The sequence below is a fragment of the Notamacropus eugenii genome, chromosome 5 (assembly GCF_028372415.1).
Source record: "Notamacropus eugenii isolate mMacEug1 chromosome 5, mMacEug1.pri_v2, whole genome shotgun sequence".
NCBI classification, from domain to species: Eukaryota; Metazoa; Chordata; class Mammalia; order Diprotodontia; family Macropodidae; genus Notamacropus; species Notamacropus eugenii.
Window position 1 is genome coordinate 15,353,019 of NC_092876.1, and position 14,938 is coordinate 15,367,956.

Sequence of the window (14,938 nt, forward strand, 5' to 3'; positions counted from 1 at the left end):
TTTTGAAGCTGGCTTTGGCATTTGTGGGTTGAGAATTCTGGGAGCTGCAGCTGCTCTCTGTAATTCCACGCCCTGAAGCTTTCTCCAGTCCTGTCTACGCAGAGCGGTAAAGGCTGGTCAATGCTCTGCTCTGAGCCCGGTGTGATAGACCTTTCCTTTTGCCCTTCCAGGCTGTCTTGTGCTGGAAATCTCTTTCACTCTGTCGTTTTGTAGATTCTGTTGCTCTAGAAATTGTTTAGAGTAATTTTGACAGATATTTTATGGGTTATGGCAGGAGAGCCACAGCAGGTCAGTCTTTCTATTCTGCCATCTTTACCTTGCTCTGTAAATCCCAGGAATATTACAAACAAATTCCAGAGCTCCTAGATGAAGGAGGAAATATTGCAAGAATTAAAAAAGAATCAAATCAAAGGTCATGGAGCCAAAATCAGCACGACATAAGCTTTACCGCTTTATATATTAAAGGATAAGAAGACTTGGTATATGATATTCTAAAGGCCAAGAGTTAGGATTACAACCAAGAATCACCTACCTAGGAAAACTGAGTAAAATCAATCAAGGGAAATTTAGTTGTGCCTTCAATGAAATGGAGGACTTTCAAACATTCCTGAGGAAAAGTCCCGAGCTCAAAAGAAAATGTCAAACTAAATATAAAATTCAAGAAAAGCATATAAAGGAAAACATGAAAGAGAAATCACAATAGATTCAACAAGTTTAAACTGCTTTTATTGCTCCATGGGAAAAAAAAAAAACATTACTTCTAACTTTTAAAAAGTTTTTTTTTTTTTTTTTCATTTTTAGAGCAGTAGGAAGGAGTATACATAGACAGAGGGCAAGTGTGTGAGTTGAATACTAGGGGGATCATTATTTAAAAAACAAAATTAGGAAGTGAGAAAAAGGAATGCACTAGAAGAAGGGAGAAGTGAAAAGCAGAATCAGAAGAATCATCTGACAAAATAAGTATCCCAGTGCTTTTATAATCAAAATGAAGATAGGGATAAGTGGGGGAAGCTTATCAGCTTTACTCTCGTTGGAATTGACTCAAAGAGGGGATAACATACACTTACACTCAGGCAAATATATGCATCTATCTTACCAAACCAGAAAGTAGGAGTGGAAGAGGATAAGAGAAGAGGCTTACACAAGGAAGGGAAGTAGAATTCAGAAGCAAACCACTTTTGAGAATGAACAGAATGAAAGAAGAGAGAGAGTAGAATAAAAAGGGAGAAATGCCATGGAGGAAAATAGATATTAATCACAAATGTGAAAAAATATAGCAAGTTAATCTGGATAACAACCTCATTTATCTAATAAAATGTGAACTGAGTCAAATTTAAGGAAGTAAGATCCATTCCTCAATTTATAAATGGCCAAAAAATGACCATGTAGGTTTTAGACAAAGAAATCAGGGATCTATAGTCATATAAAAAAATGCTTTAAATCACTATTTATTAGAGAAACACAAATTAAAATACTTCTCAAGTTTCACCATATACCAAGCAAGCTAGCTATTAAGGTAAAAGAGGAAAATAATAAATTTTGAAGACCATGTGGGAAAACTTAGACACTAATGCACTGTTGGGGAAATCATGTATTGATTCAACCACTCTTTTTTTTACAATTAATTAGTCATTTTCAGTTTTCAACCATCACTTCAACAACATTTAAATTTTTTCTCTCTCTCTCTCCCCTCTCCTTCCCCAAGATGGCATGCAATCTTACTTGCATTCTACCCATACATTCTTATTAAACACATTTTCACATTAGTTACATTGTATAAAAAATTAAAATAATGTGAAAAAGCATGAGAACAAAGCAGAAAAAAACATAACAAAATAGAAAATACTCTGCTTTATTCAGCGTTCTGACTCTGCATTTATTTTTTAAATTTTATAATTTTATTTGTTTCCAGTGTTCTACAATCACTTCCTTGTAACTTAGATTTTTTCCCCTCCCTCCCCCTCTTTGCCCCACCCTCTCCTTTTCTTCTCCTTCCTTCTCCCCTCCCTCCCTCCTCCTTTCCTCCCCTAGTCTGCATAAAATTTTATATAGGTTCTGCACATACATTCCAATTAAATGCATTTTCACCTTACTCATGTTGCCTAGAAGTACTAAAACGAATGGGAGAGAGGCCTGGATAGACTTATATGAACTGATGCTGAGTGAAAAGTGTAGAACCAGGAGAACTTTGTACACAGAAACAACCACAGTGTGGGAAGAATTTTTCTGGTAGACTTAGTTCTTCATAGCAAAGCAAGGACCTAAAAAAATTCCCTATAGACATTTGGGGCTAAACAACTTCTACATCCGGAAAAAGAACTATGGAATTGGATCACAGAATGAAGAAGATCATTTACTTTTGTATTATGTTTTGTTCTGTTTTATGGTTTCTGCCATTAATTTTAATTCTTCTATTCATCATGATTAAGGTGAAAATGTATTTAATAGGAACGTATATGTAGAATCTATATAAGATGGCATCCTGTCTAGGAGAGCCAGAGAAGAGAGAGCAGGGGGGATAACAGTGAGGGAGGGTAAAAATTTTGATGTATAAGAGTGCTTGTAGAACATTGAACACAAATAAAATAATTTTAAAAAAAGAAAGATAATGTCTAGGTACGTTTTTGATCACGACTTTCATATAATTCTGTAACTTTCAAATTATCTCTCCCGTATCTTTTTTCCTGCTCAGTTATTTTTTCAATTGTGATGTTTCATATTGGTTTCTATTATTTTTCATTCTTTTAGGATAGGAGTGAAGAGGTGAAACTCAGTGGACTCTTTCTGTCCCAATCCTCTTACATTTTCCCTCCATTCCCTCTATGAACCAGCTATAATGGCCATTTTTTTGGCCTTCTATATAATAGTATCCTAACTCCATGACTCTGGGGTGAGTGTCTCCTATGCCTAGGTCAGTTAACTATCCTCCAATACCCCTCTGAATTTGCCTGGATTCGTTGAAAACTCGGCTCCAGTTGAACCTAGTTCAGAAGGCCTGTTTTGGTCCCCATAACTGCTAATGACATTCCATTTGAAATGATTGCTTCCCTTTCTACTCTGCATGTATCTTGTATGTTTCTAATTATCATAGATTGATGCACTTGCATTGCACAGATCTATAAAAGGATAACTCCATGGTTATGGAGCTTCAGTGATGGAAACTTGGGGAAAAGGTAGTAGAAAAACTGATAAAATAGGAATGAGGAAGAGGAGAGGCCATGAGAGAAGAGAAGGTGGGAGAGGAGAGGAGGGGAGAGAATGTCTATCGTGAAAAGTGCCCAAACACTCAATCTCTAGGCACAGTGCAATAAATGGTAAGCTCTGTGGGTATCTTCATGCAGTCAATGTTCCTGTCATTCAAGGTTCTAATATTCAGCTGAGCATAGGACATATCATGGGGGTCTCGAGCCATGGAGAGCTGAAGGAGAAATAGAAGAGTGAGAGAAAATGAGTGACTTTAGACAAGGACTTCTTAATCTATTGATGTGTCATGAATTCTTTGACAGTCTGTCTGGTGAAAGTTAGAATGACTTCTCAATCTCATGCCTTCAATTTTATGAAATGAACTCCATATAATTTCAAATGAAATAACCGATATTGAATTCTACTGACTGGAATATTTAGCAAACTGCCTCAATAAATTAAAAGACTCTAGTTAAAGGACTCCACATTAAGCAACCAGAAGAAAAAAAAAAGGGATCAAGAAGTGGTACAAATCTGGGATTAGAACATGTCAGGAAGCATTGGGATCAAGGTTTAAACAAGCTCTTCCAGGTGGAGAACAGGATGGGTTAATTCACCATTGGTTGCCTTGGCCTTTCCTTGTCCAGTTCTGTATCTCATAAAGAGAGAAGGGTTTCATCATTCTCACGGATCAAAGGATCAAGACTCTCATCCACAATACCATTCACACAATCCATTATCATACCCCTTTCCTGCCAAGATAACTTACACAAGACATCCTATCTGGGGGCCTCATGCTGATGGTTCAGGCTGCTACTCCAAGAAAAACAAGGGCAACAAAGTCATCTGTGACAGGGACAGAAGGAGTAAATAGGATCAGGAAAGAGAGTTCCCCCTGGGAGGTTCTGTTATCAGCCTCTTTTCACCAGGGACTCTGTCTATGAGGAGGGTCCAGGGTTACATGGGAAGAAAGGAACAAGGAACTATGGGAAGAACAACTGAGTCTCCTTAACTCCTTGGGCTCTCACCTTGTAAAAACCCTGTGGAGAGAGATGTGAGAAGAAAAGAAGTAAATTCAGGGAACACATCAAAGGATCAAATAGAGGTCCCAGTTCTTCCCCATTTCTTTTGCTTAAGACACCAATGTGTACAACTCTGTCTCACCCACAAGGATGGATCCTTGGCAGAGGGTTGACAGCAAGAATAGGCAAAGGAGGAGGAAAAAAACACAGTTGAGGATGATGATCATGGTATTACTGTGCTCTGAACCTGAGTTGTGGAGAAAGAAGAATCATCATAAATCTCTGCTTAGGGGACACTGACCTTACCCCTAAAATTTCCTCCTTTTAGCTCTTCTTATGTCTCTCCAAAGCCATCCATCACCACTAGCATCCAAGAGTGGTCACACATGATCATCAGACTAGGCTTATGTCTTTTAAATAGGTTGATATATTACAAAACCAGAATAGAGGAATGAAGGTCACAAGGAAGTATGGGGGAAGCTTCACGTCTCAGCCCACAAAGCCTTCCTCTCAAAAAGACTGGAATTGAGGAAAATGTTAAAGTTACTATTTTCTCTTATCCCTTGTCTCATGGCTACAGCCAAAGGCCTTGGTTTCATTTCATGGTAAAGGTTGAGGGAGGGAATGGTCATTGGGAAAATCCAGCAGGTACTGGAAGCTTCTTCCTCTCACCTGTGACTATGAGTTGCAGGGGCTCACTGAACTGTGTCCAGAGATCTACACTGGTGAGAAGCTGGTAGCTACAGCTGTAACTGCCAGAGTCCTTGGGAGTCACATGAGTCAAGAAGAACTTGGCCAAATCTTTAGTGTTATCCATGCTGACCAGTGTTTTCTCATAACTGTCCTTATACAGAACAAAGCTACCATTCCATGAGGGCCCCTGGCACAGGAGGGTCACATTGTCCCCTGATATCACCTCAGAGGCAGGCCAGGCCAAGAGGGAAGGCTTGGGGAAGGCATCTGGAAAACCAAGCAAAGAACAGAGACCCTCAAGAGCCCTACACAGCTGTGATGGAGTTGGGGGAAGCAATGTCTGGGAAGTCTTTGACCTTCAGTTCTCACTTCCTTAGCTCTTTAGTCATGCCTTGCTTCAAACATCAACCCCTGAAGAGGCATGGATGCTAAATCTGAGCTGTTCTCTGGACCCTCCTAGAAATAGAGAGGCATTTCTTCCTGCCATCTTTTCCCTTTCAGCTTGGAGCAAGAAGTGAGTTCATCCACCCTTCCACCTTTGCTCTCCCTTTCCTTAGGGACCCTCAAATTTTCTCCCAACCTATACCTAATGATGTCAGGAGTTTCGAGAACAATATGACTTCTCTGGATTCGTGACCTGCTAATCAGGCTCATGTTCCAAATCTCTACCTTATACTTTGGGGACCTGGACACACTCTCACCTGACACCCAGGTCTCTAGGACCTCACTGGAGTCAGACATCTGGTATGGAGACATCATTTTATGATAGAAAGAGCTGTAGTTGACAGTATCCTGGGCACTCACAGACAGGAAGGGAAAGTAAGTTTAGATGTTCAATTGCTTTTCAGCCATATCTGACTCTTCATGTCTCCATTTGTGGTTTTATTTTCAAAGATACTGGAATTCTTTCTCATTTCCTTCTCTAGCTCATTTTACAGATGAGGAAACTAAGACAAGCTAAGTTAAGTGACTTGCTCAGTGTTACAGAGTGAATAAGTGCCTGAGAACAGATTTGAACTCAGGAAGATCAACCTTCATAAGTCCAAGCTCAGCATTCTATCCACTTAGCCATGTAGCTGCCCATGAACCTCAGCTATCCTATCTATAAATGAAGGGTGTGACCAGAAAATTGCTCATCCATTTCTAGCTGCGGATAGGTAGAAACTGAAGACTTTCGCATTTGAGGTAGCTCTCCCAGCCTATGATCTCAGGCTTCTGATGACTCACGGAAGGGAAGACCATGACCATTTTGCTCATTTTTCATCAGGGCTACCCCAGACATGAGCAGATCTTAACCTAAAACCAGGGCTTCGATCTTGGTCCAGAAGAAAAAAGGTTCAGGATCATTTCCAAGTTTAGTCAAGCATTTCTTGTGTGACCTCGGACAAGTCATTCCTCTCTAGGCTTCACTTTGATCATTGATAAGGGGATGGTTCAGCTTCAAGAACCTCCAAAACCTCTTGCAAAACTAGTTCTCTGTGACTCTTCTGACCCTAACTCAGTTCGTATCATCACCTTTCTTCCCCAGGTTTTATATCACGACGGAAAGCCCTCATGCCTTCCAAGATCCCAGAAGCCTGTCAGGCCTCAGGGCAGAGCTGCCTATGTAGACACCAGGCCTTGTATCTGTGAGGACTTTGGCAGGACTGAGAGAAGATGGACCACCCTGAATTATTCTGAGGCCCACAAACATCCTTCACCTGTCACCACCAGCTCCATGCCATCACTGGTCTTTGATCCTCTTGCAAGCACTGAACTTTCCCTGTAAGTACAGCTATAGTTTCCAGTGTCCTCAAGTCTCATAGATGTTAGGGAGAAGCTAGTAGAGAGGTCTCTTGAGATCTTCTTCTGTAAGGGGTCCTTGGTCCCAGTCTTCCACAGAGTGAAAATCACTTCTTCAAGGAAAGAAAGCTTGGGTCTTGAGCACCAGAGACTGGTATTTGCCCCTGGGGCCACCACTTGGCCAAGTTGGGTCCACAGATTGGGTTTGGGGAGTAGTCCTGAGGGGAAATAGGTACCAGAGGTCAAAGTAAGTTGTCATTTGTAGCACCCCTCCCTTAACCCTTAGGGACAGGGGAAATTGGAACCTTGTCTCTCTTCTCACTTTCTTGTCCTGGCCACGCTTTCAACTAGCAAAACCCCCACCATCATGAGGCTCAAAGCTGAGTCCGTGTAGAATGGAGGAGAATCCCAGGGTCTCCCTCAACTTCACCACATAGTGTCCCTTCAGAATTCTCAGGATATCATGCTTTCCTCATAGCTCTGGGAACCCTTATGTAGGGGATGGAATTGGGGATTAATTGGGATTTACATCTCTAGTCACCAGACACAGTCAGATCCAGTGTCTGACTGGGATGTGATCCCTTGTGGGGGGCTGTCTCCTTGTAGTAAATGCAACTGTAGCTCCCAGAATCTTCAGGCCTCGCAGATGGAAGGGAGAAATTTGCCCAGGTTCCTGCAAGGCTCTGTCTTTGCCTGGGTATCAGCCTCTTAGCTTCCTTCCAGTACAGCAAAGCGTAGTCCCAAGATGGTGCCTCTTGTGATATGTCACAACGAATGGTCACTGCTGTCCCTTCAGATATTATAGAGTCAGGCAAGACCGAAATGGAGGGTTTGGGGAGGGCTCCTGTGGGAGGAAGGAAGAAAGTTAGTGATCTGATCTTTCCCCCTGACCCCTCAAATCATTCCTTAAACAAGAGTTGAGAAGGGGGAAGGTGAGTTGAGGATCGCTGGCCAAGCCCTTTTTCCCACTCCTGTAGGTGTGTTCATGACTGAGAAACTGAACTGGGCTGCCTAAGTCACTCTCAGAAAGATGATGGAAGGAGAAAGGAAATAGGAAGAGGAGGTCAGAAACTTCTGGTGCCAAGAGTGTGCCCTGAGGAAGAAGTCTTCCTAAAAACCCTCCAGTATTCCCCTCCAGATACCTAGAAAACAACTTCAGAATTGATCTAGGAGCTCAAATCAGTGCTTGGCAGGTAAGGTTTGTCTCACTGTGGCGAAGGGGAACAAAGTCCAAGAGCAGCAGCAGGAGCCAGCCCCACAGTTGAAGGTATGCAGTCATTGTGTAGACCTGGGACAATCCATCAGCAAGCCAATGCCCTCTTACAGACCAGGAGAACCCAGGTAAGTGAGAAGCCCGTGCAGCTCAGCAAAGCCCTACCTATGGGACCCCATACTCACTACTATCCATCAGCAAGACCTTTGACCATATTGCTGGCCAGGAGTGAAGCCCTGCCCAGGGGCTGAGTAACCTCATCTCTGGGACATATCAGCAGAGAGAACCTGTTTTCTTAGCAACCCAGCTGTGAGGCTCTTCCCTTAGATATATCAAAAACAAAATTCTTCCTCCAGTCCCTATTGTAGAGAGGCCTTGTTTCCATTGCATCTAAGCCCCAGGGTAGACCAAGAACAGGTCTCCCGTCTAGGGCCAGCCACCAGAAAGACTCTGGTACCCAGCAATCAGGCAGCAAGGCCCCACCCTTGGACCAGACCAGCAACTAAACCCCACAAACAGAAGAGTCCCCCACTCCCAACCTTATCAGCCAGAAGAGAAGCCTAGCCTCTGGAGAAAAGGAGCAGTAAAACCTGGAAGACAAGTGAAAACCAGTAAAAGACAATGAAAAGTAAGACAGAATGCTTGGAGAAGATTAGGGCTAGAACACCTCTCACATGAAAACACTAAGTCACAAAAAAGGCTAAAAAGGAGGAAAAAAACAAACAGAAAAGAAGTTTGACTATAGAAAGTTACTACGGTGATAGGGAAGTATGATACATAAATTCAGAAGAGACCAATCATATCAAAATGTCTGCATGTGAAGTCTCAAAGAAATATGTAATTTGAAATCATTCCCAAAAACAACTCCTGTAAGAGCATAAAAAGAATATTTTTTTAAAAAAGTGAAGAATTAGGAGAAAATTGAGAAAAGAAATAAGAATAATATAAGAGAATCATGAATATAGAGTCAATAATACTGAAAAAGATAGGGAAAAATTTACTGAGGAGAAACACCATCTAAAAAATAGAATTGACCAAATGGAACAAGAATTACAAAAGTTAAATAAAAAAAAATAATTCTTTAAAAATTAGAGTAGAATGCATCTAAACTAACGACTCTATGAGATATCAAGATATGAGAAAACAAAATTTGAAATAAATAAATAGAAGAAAATATGAAATTTCTCATTAAAAAAGCATTTGACATACAAAATAGGTCCATTAGAGATAATAGAGAAATGATTGCACTACTTGATATGACAATAATCATCATAATAATAAAAAAAATGACGACAGCATCTTTGAAGAAAATGTCAAAAAATATTTCTCTGACACATTAGAATCAGAGAGCAAAATAGAAATTGAAAGAATTCACCCATGACTACCTGAAAGAGATCCCAAAATAAAACTCCAAGGAATATTCTAGTCAAATTCCAGAGCTCACAGATCAGTGAGAAATATTGCCAGCAGCCCAAAAGAAATAACTCAAAGGTTATGAATCTTCACTCAGGACTATTCCTAGTCTGTGATAGAGCATTCCAAGGTCATTTTGGTCTGAGCAGCCACATTCAGACACACTGAAACTTCACTTTATCATGGTGATGTCATTTTGGTCCTCTTCAAAAATGAAGGACAGCAGCGAGGTACACTCAAGAGTACACAAGATTTGACAACTTCCATATTAAAGAACTGGAATTTTGGAGTATGATATGCCACATGTTAAATAAGTTATGATTACAACAAAAAGTCACGTACAAAGCCAAATTGAATATAATCTTTCAGATACAAGGATATTTAATGAAAAAGAGTATTTTAAAGCATTTTTAGTGAAAATAGCAGAACTGAAGAAAAAAAATTGATCTCCAAATGCAAGACTGAAGGAACACATTAAAAGTAAAAAAGAAACAAGAAAGAGAAACATAAAAATACAATAAGGTTACAATATGTATATTTCTCTATAGCAAGGTAGTATTTGTAACTCTTAACAACTTTATTACCATAAGATCAATTAGAAAGAGTATACGTAGATAGCGAATGTTGATATAAGGAGAATTTCATGGGATGATACAAAGAAAATGGTTTGATGAAGAAAATCATATGATTGAGACTTAAGAGAGCTATTCCAAAGGAGAGAAAATTGAGACAGGTGGTGCGAGGAAAACATTCAATCTTAATCTCATGAATATTGTCTCAAAGAAGGAATAACATAGACACTCATTTGAACATAAAAGCTGTCTATCCCTACAAGGAGGTAAAAAGATATGGGTAGAAAGGAAGGGGTAAAGGAGACTGACAAAAGGGACGGTGTATTTTGGGGAAGGAAGAGATCAGAAGTAAAAAACTTGTGAAGAGGGAAAGGGCAGGATGAAAGGGTGGGAGTGAATAAGGAAAGAGTATAAAGGGGGATAAAAATGTGAAAAGTAACAGGGAGGGAAATACAGTGAGTCATAACTATGAACGTTAATGGGAAGAACTCAGTCAAAAATAGAAGCGTATAGCAGAATGCATGTTTTTAAAAAACAGAAATCTATAACATCTTATTTACAAGAGACATATTTTGAGGAGGGATGTCCACAGGGTTATGGTAAAGAGCTGAAGAAGTATCTATTATGCTTCATCTGAAGCAAATAAATCGCAGATAACAATCATGATCTCGGCCAAAGTAAAAAATAAATCTAATTAAAAGAGATAAAGAAAGAAACTATACTTTACTGAAAGGTATTACAGTCAATGAAATCAAATCAATACTAGACATACATGCACCAAATGGTACAGCATCTAAATTTTAGAAAGAGAAGTTGAATGAGTTACAGGAGGAAATAGATAGTAAAACTGCATTAGTAGACCACCTAAATTTCCCCCCCTTGGAACTTGATAAATCTAATCAATAAACAAACAAAAAAGTAGTTAAAATTTGAATAAAGTTCCAGAAAAGTGAGATATGATAGATCTCTGGAGAAAGTTGAATAGGGATAGAGAGGAAAACATTTTTTTTCTTTCTTTAAGTATACATGGCACTTATAAAAAAACTGACCACATATTAGGAAGTAAAATCATCACAGCCAAATACAGAGAAGTAGAAACATGGAATGCATCGTTTTCAGATCATATTGAAATAAAAATTGAATTCAGTAATTGGCAATGGAAAGAGAGATTAAAAATTAATTGGAAATGAAATGATCTCATCCTCAAAAGCAAGTACATCACGTAATAAATCACAGAAACAATAATTTTATTAAAGATAATGACAACAATGAGACAACATATGAATATTTATGGGATGCAGCTAAAGCAGTACTTGAGTAAAATTTATCTCTCTAATTACTTTTATAGTACAATGGAGAAAAAGCAGATCAAAGAATTGGGCATGCAACTAAAAAAGTTAGAAAAACAATACATTAAAAATCCCAATTAATTACAAAACTGGAAACCTAAAAAAATCAAAGGAGAAGAAAACACATTAAAGCAGTTGGAATAGACAACAAGGAAGCAAAACTATTATGCTTTGCACTTAACTGATCTTGTGTTTAGAGAATCCTAAAAAAGCAACAAATTAACTACTTAACATTATTCACAACATTGGCGAAGGTGCAGTATACTAAATAATCTCAAATTATCAGTATTTCTATGTATTACCAACGAAGTCCAGCAGCAAGAGGTAGCAAGATAAATTCCACTTAAAATAACTGTAGACCTCTACCTGCCAAGACAAACCCAAGTACTATATGAACACAACTGCAAAACACTTTTCACACTAGCAAAGTCAGATCGAAACAATGGGAAAATATTGATTGTTCATGGGTATATTGAGGCAATATAATATAAATAATTCTACATGAATTGTTCTATTTATTCAGGACCATACTGAAACTATCAAAAACATGTGTTATAGAACTACAAAAAATAATGAAATCATCTGATAGAAAAAAAAAACTCATGAACATCAGAAATCAATGGAGAAAAAAATTAAAATTAAAATTAAAAAAGGTGAGCAAAGGGGTCTAGCCATGCCAGATCTCAAACTGTACTATAAAGTCATAATTATCAATGCAATCTCTCATAGGTTAAGAAACAAAGTGGTGATTCACTGGAACATATTAGGTACAATGAAGAGAAAATAAGCATAGTAATCTAATATATGTTAAACCCAAAAATTTCAAACTTTTGGAATAAAAACTCATTGTGTAACAAAGACTTCTGGGAAAACTAGAAAACAGCATGACAATAATTAGGTCAGCATCTCATACCAAGGTAAGCTCGAAATGAGGACATGATTTTGACATAAGAGGTGATAGCATAAACAAATTAAGAGAACATGTAATAGTTTATCTGCCATATTTCTGGATAACAGAAGAATTTTAGACTAAAGGAGATACAGAGAGCTTACAAAATATAGAATAGATCATTTCTGATTACATAACATCAAAAAATTTTATTGTTTCATTTTTTTGCATTAACAAAACCAATGCATTCAAAATTATGAAGAAATTAGAACACTGGTGGACAAATTGGAGGCCTCATTTCTCAAATACATAGAGAATCGCGTCAAATTTATAAAAACACAAGTCATTCCCCAATTGAAAAATGTTTAACAAGCAGTTTTCAGCCAAGAAAATCAAAATTATCTATGGTCATAAAAAGAATGATACAAATCACTACTAATCAGAGAAATTCAAATAAAAAGAAACTCTGAGGTACCACATCATACCCACCCCTGCTAGTGCCCTTAGGGAGCTCACAGTCTCAGGGATCACAGGGGTTTGAGCTCAAGTGACTCCACTAGAAAATATAAATCATGAACTTCATGTCATGGAAAAGAAAAGTGAGGTGCACAGAAGTTAAGGGACTTGCCCACAGTCACTCAGCTCAAACCTAGAGGGTAAGGTTTTGAATCCCTATCCCAAGCTCCAGATCTCAGTCTCCATCCCCCTTCGACAGGTTGCCTGCTAAGTATGGCCAGATGGACAGCAGTCTGGGGGCTGGGAAGGGCCCCATTGCTATAGCGGGCACACAAAAGAGTTGTAGGCTGGGAGGGCCAAAGGTCAGGCCAGTGCTACTTGATGCATTCAGGGATAACATCATGGAATAGCCAGGATCTGAGCTGGCCTTCAAGCATCTGTTCAAAACTGCAGGATGAAGGTGGGAAAAGCATCCCAGGAAGGGGAAAAGGTTTTAGCAAAGGTAGAGTGGTGGCACATGAGCTGAGATGATGCTGTGATGTCCAAGCTAAAGGGAATATAATGAGGATAGAAGGGAACAAGGGAGATAGAACTGGACAGGTTGAATGTTCCCAACTTGAACCATAAAGGAGACAGGACAAGTTTATCTAGATAAAATTTGCTCTAGTAAAGCTGTGTGCCCCTTCTCCAAAAGGATACAGTGTGTTCTCTGAGGCATGAGTCACCCAGCTGTCCTGACTGGGTCACTAGAAAACACTGACCAGATGGGGAAAGATTCCTGTTTTTGGAGATTGGAAACATGAGTACTTGTTTTGAACCTATCACTAGGCCCGTAAAATGTTACCTGGAGTACAAGGTGTTTCCAGAGCCGGAGAGGGTAGAGAAGGCAGTTTATAAAGTCTGAGGGTTTGGCCCTGATGTATTTGAAACTCCAAAGAAAGGTCTGGTGTTCATCTCTCAGGACTGGCCTCCTTCCCCCAGGGATGGGTGTAGACCAGACCCCTCTCACCTGTCACCAACAGAGTCAGGGCTTCACTGAGATCTGACCACAAGGGCCCCTGCCCTGAGCAGCAGCTGTAGCTTCTGGCCTCACTCCAGTCATCCATATTCCTCCGAACTCGGCCTGTTGCCAGGAGGGATTTTTCTCTTCTCTGAACTCTCCATCCTTCCAGAGCTGGAATCTGTCATTCCCCAGGTGGCCCTGGCACCTGAGGGTCACGTCTGCTCCCCGAGGGACCACAGGACTCGGGACAGCACAGAGGGTGGGCCTGGGAAGGTGGTCTGAGAAGGGAATAAATTGGATTCTGAGAGATTCCTGTTGCTCCAGTGTTTCTTTCACCTTTGGGTTCTGAGGCCCCTCCCCGAATGACCCTATCCATGCATCCCGATGTCTCTTGTTTCTCTCCCCAGTCAATCTGGGAGTGAAATACAGGATTGATTTAGAACAAGGAGTGAAAAGAGTGAACAGTGTGATTCTGGGAGCTGAACTCACCCATCTGTGCCATCACTACCCAGTCCAGACACAACTCTGTAAGAGAAGCTCAGGTTACAGTTGTCTCCCTTCCAGCCCAAGCTGACCCTTCCCCAGCTCTCACTAAAGTCCCTGATCCTCTAATTCTGCTTTGATTAGAATATGAAGGAAGATCCCTTTGAGTAAACACTGGATTCCTGCTACACTCAAAATGGATCTGTCTCCTCTGTAGGCTCCTCTTTGTCCTTCAGAGTCAGTCAGCCAATCATCTTGTCAAAATATCCCTCCCTCTCCAGGACTGATTCTGGACACTCACCAAAACTGATCAGGAAAGCAATGGTAGGGCCCATCGTGGGTCTTCAGCTCTGTCCTGAACTGCTCAGCCTCAACTGTGCAAAAAGGGAAAAGGTAGGCAGATTAGAGGCTGGCCCAGGATGTGGTGGCCAGCCCTGCTGCCTTACATGCCTTAACCAAGGCCCCACAATTTCCGCTGTTATAGAGATTAATGGGAGATCATGGTCCTTCAAGGTTTAGCTCTGAAGGTATCAAAGACTCTTAAGGTAAATGCAGCCTGGTAAGAACGAAGAAATCTGATGGGTATGTAGTATTGCAGCCCACTGAAGAGGACCAAGACCAAGAAGGCAGACATTTGTTGGATGTAACTTCCCCCCCCACTCCCCCCCCTGCCCAACCCCATGTAAATCTCACCCAGAAAGGACTGAGATTGGACAAAAAAGCCTAATGCTGTGGCACCTGAAGATTAGGATTCAGACCTTGGACTCATTACTTGAAAGTCTGTCAGTTCATTAAATATCCATATTTTTTTTTATTCACGATTATACTCAACTTTGTTGATTAAGTTATTCCTCAGTTGTTCTCATCTTTGAAATATGAT

The 14,938-nt window shown here is 40.1% G+C and overlaps 1 protein-coding gene across 1 annotated transcript; it reads right to left on the reverse strand.

Annotated features, from left to right (window-relative positions):
• Positions 1-3,286: 3,286 nt before the first annotated feature.
• On the reverse strand, positions 3,287-14,393 carry LOC140507355 (immunoglobulin superfamily member 1-like). The gene is made up of 6 exons (XM_072615466.1): positions 14,360-14,393; positions 13,620-13,853; positions 7,222-7,566; positions 6,599-6,898; positions 4,858-5,165; positions 3,287-3,418 (listed from the first exon to the last, which is right to left on the reverse strand). The coding sequence occupies exons 1-6, from the start codon at positions 14,391-14,393 to the stop codon at positions 3,287-3,289; spliced, it is 1,353 nt and encodes a 450-aa protein (XP_072471567.1).
• Between the last annotated feature and the right edge of the window lie 545 nt (positions 14,394-14,938).

Excerpts from the sequence above, each read along its gene's own strand:
- LOC140507355 (XM_072615466.1), bottom strand. The coding sequence starts at position 14,393 with ATGGGCCCTACCATTGCTTTCCTGATCAGTTTTG. Across the intron at positions 13,854-14,359 it reads TGCTTTCCTGATCAGTTTTG|ACCACCTTCCCAGGCCCACC; the intron begins GTGAGTGTCCAG and ends TTCCCTTCTCAG. Across the intron at positions 5,166-6,598 it reads CATGGAGCTGGTGGTGACAG|ATGCCTTCCCCAAGCCTTCC; the intron begins GTGAAGGATGTT and ends TTGGTTTTCCAG.